This window comes from Clytia hemisphaerica, unplaced genomic scaffold (assembly GCF_902728285.1).
Source record: "Clytia hemisphaerica strain Z4C2 unplaced genomic scaffold, Clytia hemisphaerica genome assembly, whole genome shotgun sequence".
In the NCBI taxonomy this organism is placed as follows: domain Eukaryota; kingdom Metazoa; phylum Cnidaria; class Hydrozoa; order Leptothecata; family Clytiidae; genus Clytia; species Clytia hemisphaerica.
The window spans coordinates 95,643-101,590 of record NW_027104562.1 but is presented as its reverse complement, the minus strand read 5'-3'; the positions used below and the strand labels follow the sequence as shown (position 1 = coordinate 101,590).

General features: G+C 35.4%; 1 protein-coding gene across 1 annotated transcript; it reads left to right on the top strand.

Annotated features, from left to right (window-relative positions):
* Positions 1-450: 450 nt before the first annotated feature.
* Positions 451-4,045, top strand: LOC136823321 (uncharacterized). Its single transcript, XM_067079501.1, has 3 exons — positions 451-732; positions 2,626-2,787; positions 3,464-4,045. Exons 1-3 carry the CDS (start codon positions 489-491, stop codon positions 3,856-3,858), a joined length of 801 nt encoding a protein of 266 aa, XP_066935602.1. The 5' UTR covers positions 451-488; the 3' UTR covers positions 3,859-4,045.
* Positions 4,046-5,948: the final 1,903 nt, after the last annotated feature.

Below are 5,948 nucleotides of genomic sequence, written 5' to 3'. Positions count from 1 at the left end.
TGTCGGGTGAGAGCCAGATGTTATGAAAATTTGGCTAATTTTTTTTAATTGAAGTCTTTCAATTTAAGGTTTGAGTAGGCTGTTGGCATCCACTAACGGATTCATGCTCATTATACCTTGTTTTATACATTATATATGCTACTTTCAGTTTTGTAGAGGTCTGTGATTCAAACTTAAAGGCTTAAAGAGCTGAAAACTTAGAAAATTAGTAGTCATAGTCATTTTTGAAGTCTGTGACCAGATTGACTGTCGATGTCCACTAATTCTATGAGGGTCCGCTAATTGAGAGCCTCTTTTTGGAAACTTTTTTATGAGGAATTGACTAGGAGATGGCCGGGGAAAATAGAATTGTCCGCTAATCAGAGATGTCCGCCTTTTAGAGCGTCCGTTGATTCGAGATTTAACTGTACCATGTGCTACACAATGCCCCGCATGTTACATCTCGTTTCAGTAAAACGCAGAAACACTTCAGAAAAATAGAAGAGAAAATGGAATTAAAAATAAAGCAAATCTTACACATCACATCAGCTATCATTTTCTTCGTATGTTTATCATTGAACATTGTGGCTCTCTTTGGAGCTTCATGGATCACCTTTAACGAAAGTACAAAGCACTTCAAAGACCATCAAGCATATTTTGGAATCACGCGTACGTGTCGGAGTATGTCTGAAAAACGGTATTGTAAATACCGGAAGGATATCTTCACATTCAAGTATTTGACCTATAAAGAAGGTAAGAGTTCATCTCTGTAAAAATCCCTTGAATTACTGAAATGGATTTTTCTAGTGATTTTGGAGCACATTGTCAGGAGCAAACAATCCATTCGAGTTCAAACTCAAAATTATATTTTCAAGGTTTTTTTTGCCCTTCTTCAAAAAGATATAGGGAATTCCAAGGACTTAATACTCGAAAACCTGTAAAATAAAGTAAGGAATAACATAGGGGCGGCTAAGAACTCAATCAAAATAGACCTTATCGGAGTTTTTGATTGTTCTAAAAAAGTGATGCATTGTGGGATTGTTTCGAGTGTTTTACAATAGAACAGGGGGGGTCAAGGTCCAGGATACCAACCCAGGGCCCAAAAACCTGACTTTTCGAGATTTGAAAGTAGTAGACACCACCACCCCCTAAATTGGTATCAATACCAACTTGAAAACCCCAATTTTCTAAAAAAGGGGGGACCCACCCCCCTAAATTGGTATCGATACCAACTTGAAAATCCCGATTTTTCTGAAAAAGGGGTACCCACCCCCCCCCCCCCCTAAATTGGCAATCAGTAAAAATGCAAGAAGCATAGGATACTGCATACAAGGGACGCTAAACAAAATCTGTGGATGTTTTTATTCAAAGAACATTCCTCTTATTAATCACTTATATTATGTACTACACTTTAGACTCCTGAAAATGAAAACAAGTTTTTCTCATTCTAACACAACGTAAATTAAGTTTCTCGAACTAAATTGGCAAAATGTATCAAATTCATAAAACTAGTTGGTAAACTAGACTAGATAAAAAACTCATTGTATTAGGCACGCCTATAGTCAACATAGCCTTAATGATGAACGTTATGTACAGAAAAATTTTATCAAGACTAATAAAGTTATAAGATCTGCTAAGACTTGATTCAATTTGTTCAACTCTAGTTTTGAATGAATTTTGGTTGATTGAAAGGATTGAGAGCAGCAAAAGTTAAATAAAATAATTAATTTCAATTATAGAATGAAGAATGCTTTTATATGGAATCAGGGTATAGTGTAAACGATTCAAATAAGTTTTTATACTTACATTATACAACATTTTAAGTCAGATACCAATTTCAAATTCAGAAAAAATTAAAAAAAGGGGGACCCACCCCCTCATTTTGGTATATATACCAACTTAAAGATTCCCTAATTTTCAAAAAAAAGGGGGACCCACCCCCTCATTTTGGTATCAATACCAACTTGACTTTTTGAAATTTAAAAAAAAAAATTGACAGCACCCCCCCTGGCCCTGGGTTTGGTATCTGGATCCTGACCCCCTGAATAGAAATATCTTAGGAATTCCTCGAGGGAATTCTATTGTAATACACTCGAAACAATCCCACAATGCATCACTTTTTTAAAAAAATAAAAAACTCCGATAAGGTCTAGTAATGGCAGCGCGGCAGCGATACTGGAGGTGGTCATCTTCCAGCCTAATGTTAGCCAATATTTCATAGATCCCAGGGCTTTTGTGTATTTCTTAAGGGAACCTATCAGTTTTCCAGGTTATTCGAAGCCACCCCCTTTTTTTGATGTACGAGTGACTTCCCAAAATGACAAATAAGGATTTTCTGGGATATATCACGAGTTTTAAGGCCGGTCTCCACTTGCGCGCGCTTCGATCGCACTTTTTCGAGCAAAGCTTCCACGCTATTGGTCAAAAGAAAAATGAAGCAACTCCATTGGCGCGATCTGACGTAACGGTTGAAAAAAGTTGAAATGTGTTCAACTTTTTTTTCCAGCGCGCGCTACATTTTTATGAAGTAATCTTTTTTCCAAGCAAAAAGGATTGAAGTCAAAAAGTGCGATCACAGCGCGCGCAAGTGGAGACCGGCCTTTAGTCTCACTTACCAGTTGGCTGCGATTTTCCATTTCATTTCAGTGATCTTGTTGGATGTGATTTTCCTTCAATTTGTTTTATCGTCAATTTGCTTGCTAGTGGCGTTGAATTGCAATCTACTACTCTTCCATTGGACTTCGGACGAGCGAATATCACACAGAAAATGTTGTTCAGTTCTTTCCATTGTCTTCTCAGTTATTTCTGGTAAGCAAGGAAAACAGATGCTGAGAAAAGATCCTTAATTAAACTCGTAAATTGTCATTTTCTTGAAATGAGATCTACAAAAGTAGAGTCAATTCTGAAAAAGATATCCCTGTCTCAGTGGCCCAGTGAAAGCCTTTCACCACGTTGGGATGATAATTTTTATCGAAAATCAAATGATTGTTTACAAATTCTTTCGATTTACTTTAATAGGATTGATTAATTTTCGCGGGGATTAAATTTCACGGTTGAGCTTGTCCACGGATGCCACTATTGGGTGACAATATTTTCACGATTCCTTGCCTTTTACTGTCAAATCATGCATGGTGGCTATTGAAATACGCCTCTGTGAAGCCAGTAGACATTCAAAAAGTAGTAATTTGACAATTTTTGAGTTTTGTTCAGAAATATTTCGCAGATAAGGCCTTTCTGAATTTCCATTGAGATCATGACACCCAAATCCGCGGAATTTTATCCCTGCGAAAATCTATCGTTATAGTAAGCCTGATGGGGATTACATAGGTTTGCCGGATGACGGGTCGGTCCCGCCCGACATTAAAAAAATTGGCAATTTTTGGCCGGGGTTTAAGCTTAAAACTTCTGGAGGACAATTTTTCTAATTATTATTTCCCTATACGAGAAAATATGCAGAATCGAGAATGCGTTTCATTTTTCTTAGGTATCCTCGATCTATCAGCCATGATTTATTTCCAAGTTGAAATTTCAAACTTACCACCACGTATGATCGAAGGCTGGTCAAGCACTGTAGGATGGCTTTCCACAGGCATGATCGTCCTGTGTATCATCCTATCCGCTATCCTGCATATCCGGGATCCATTATTACGCAAGGAAGATCCGGTACGACCGGAAAGTCCTAGCTCGACATTGAATTATCCTTTAGAGAGGTATTTCTATGGGTCATCAAGACAAAACTCGATGAGTAATTTCAACCAGCGTTGGTTTGATGAACGGTATAGTACAACTGCATCGAATGGTTACCTAGCAACAGGTGTTACTGGATTGTCCGGAATGGTGAATGAAGGATATACAGTGGAAGTGAAAAACAGACCATGATTTGAACTGTGCACAAAGGGTTACTTTTTCACTTTTCACCTTATGTGTCGCAAAATAACACCAGACACAAAAAAACCTTTTTATCATAAACATCATCAAATTCGAAGGTGGATCTGGTGAGAAAGTTCGAAGCTAAAGAAGTATAAATTATACAAATTTATGTTCATAAATCATGTAAAAATCAAAATTTTTTTTAAATTATTGCACGTGTAAACTGTAAACTTTTAATAAGAACATTCAAAACTTTTGAAGCCTTCTTAATTTCCTGAGTAAAACTAAAAATGTTTTAAAAATGTTCTTATTTCAACCATGTTGTGAGTATTTTTGCCTAATTTCCCAAAAAGTTGGATGTTTAGCAGAGCCTTAAAATGCTCTTAACTTGTTCTAAACTTATTTCTTATATAGTTTGGTTCATATAAAAAAACAAAAAATTTATTTAAAATAAATTCCGCGAAAATTAGTTCCCTTAAGGTAGAAATTCGTCTCAAAATAGGGTAAAAACCAACAGGCAGAGAATATTAATCACGAAATGGTCACAAACGTAATAATTAAAGCATTTCTTCTCCTTTGTGGATAAATGAGGACATTTAGAGTTTCATAAGGAACAAGTGATACTTTTATGGACCTACCTGGTTATGCATTTAACATATATAGGTATAATTGATATCTACGTGAGCGTGACCATTAAACAATCATTCAGAACACAAATAGTGACGATTTATTAAAATTAGTCCTTTGTTTCTTATAAAAAACGTTTACAAACCAAAATTTCATGCTCTTTAAATCATAAAGAATGAAAGAGCCAATCTCGAGAAAAGCTAATACCTAAGTAATTGATAATGTGCTTATAAAAAAATATCAAATTAGGCCATTTTTTCTGTAAAAGCACGCCAAGTAACCAAAATTTCATGTCTAAACACACATATTCTTCAAATGTAAGCCCTCATGAGCAAAAAAACATCTATCTCATAAAAAAATTGAGTAATTTGACTAAGAACATTGATGTATGCTTATTAATAGTGATTCTTATAGATAAACATGCGTTTTTTGAGCCAACAAAATTTTTTTGCAAAAATCTACTTGAGCCATCTTTTGCCTATAATGGTACCCTACTTTCATGCAAAGAATTAGAAAAAATTAATGATCCAATTTTTCAAAAGTCCAAAAAACCCGTTTTTTAGCCGTTTTTTGGCCCAAATTTGCCCAAAAACATTTTTTTCTCGAAAATCGGGCTCCGTCACATTCGAGAGTTTATAGTTATGCATCTTTGTGCAAAAAAATCATAAAGAATGAAAGAGCCAATCTCGAGAAAAGCTAATATCTAAGAAATTGATAATGTGCTTATAAAAAAATATCGAATTTGGCCAGCTGTTCTATAACAACACGCCAAGCAACCAAAATTTCATGTCTAAACACACATATTCTTCAAAAGTAAGCCCTCTAAGAAAAACATCTATCTCATAAAAAAATTGAGTAATTTGACTAAGAACATTGATGTATGCTTATTAATAGTGATTCTTATAGATAAACATGCGTTTTTTGAGCCAAAAATTTTTTTTCTCCCAAAATCTGCTTGAGCCATCTTTTACCTATGATGGTACCCTACTTTCATTCAAAAAATCAGAAAAAATTAATGATCCAATTTTTCAAAAGTCCAAAAAACCCTATTTATCAGCCATTTTTTGGCTGAAATTTAGCCAAAATTTTTTTTTTCCGAAAATCGGGCTCCGTCACATTTTGGCCATTACCATTTTGCACCTTTGTACCAAAAATAAAAAGATTCCTATGATTCAATCCTGAGAAAAGTTGGTAACAGATGAACGAACGGACGGACGGACGAACAAACACAGGTTAATTTATAGGACCTCCACCGGGGTAGGTCCAAAAATAAAAGAAATAAGTCTCTCATCAGAATGTCAGAATACATAATATGCACCATTGCATTGTCTTGCACGGACCCAACAGCTGATTAGTTGAAAGTAACGTATTGATTGATTTTACGTCACTTAATCAGCTGTTGGGTCCTCGGAAGAAATTGCAATGGTGCATGTCATGAATACAGGCACTTGAATGTTGAAAACGAAAAAAAG

What these genes read in the sequence shown, in the direction of transcription:
- LOC136823321 (XM_067079501.1), top strand. Translation starts at nt 489, where the DNA reads ATGGAATTAAAAATAAAGCAAATCTTACACATCACATCAGCTATCATT. An exon ending in GTATTTGACCTATAAAGAAG is followed by an intron (nt 733 to 2,625) that starts GTAAGAGTTCAT and finishes ATTTCATTTCAG; the next exon opens with TGATCTTGTTGGATGTGATT. An exon ending in TGTCTTCTCAGTTATTTCTG is followed by an intron (nt 2,788 to 3,463) that starts GTAAGCAAGGAA and finishes CATTTTTCTTAG; the next exon opens with GTATCCTCGATCTATCAGCC.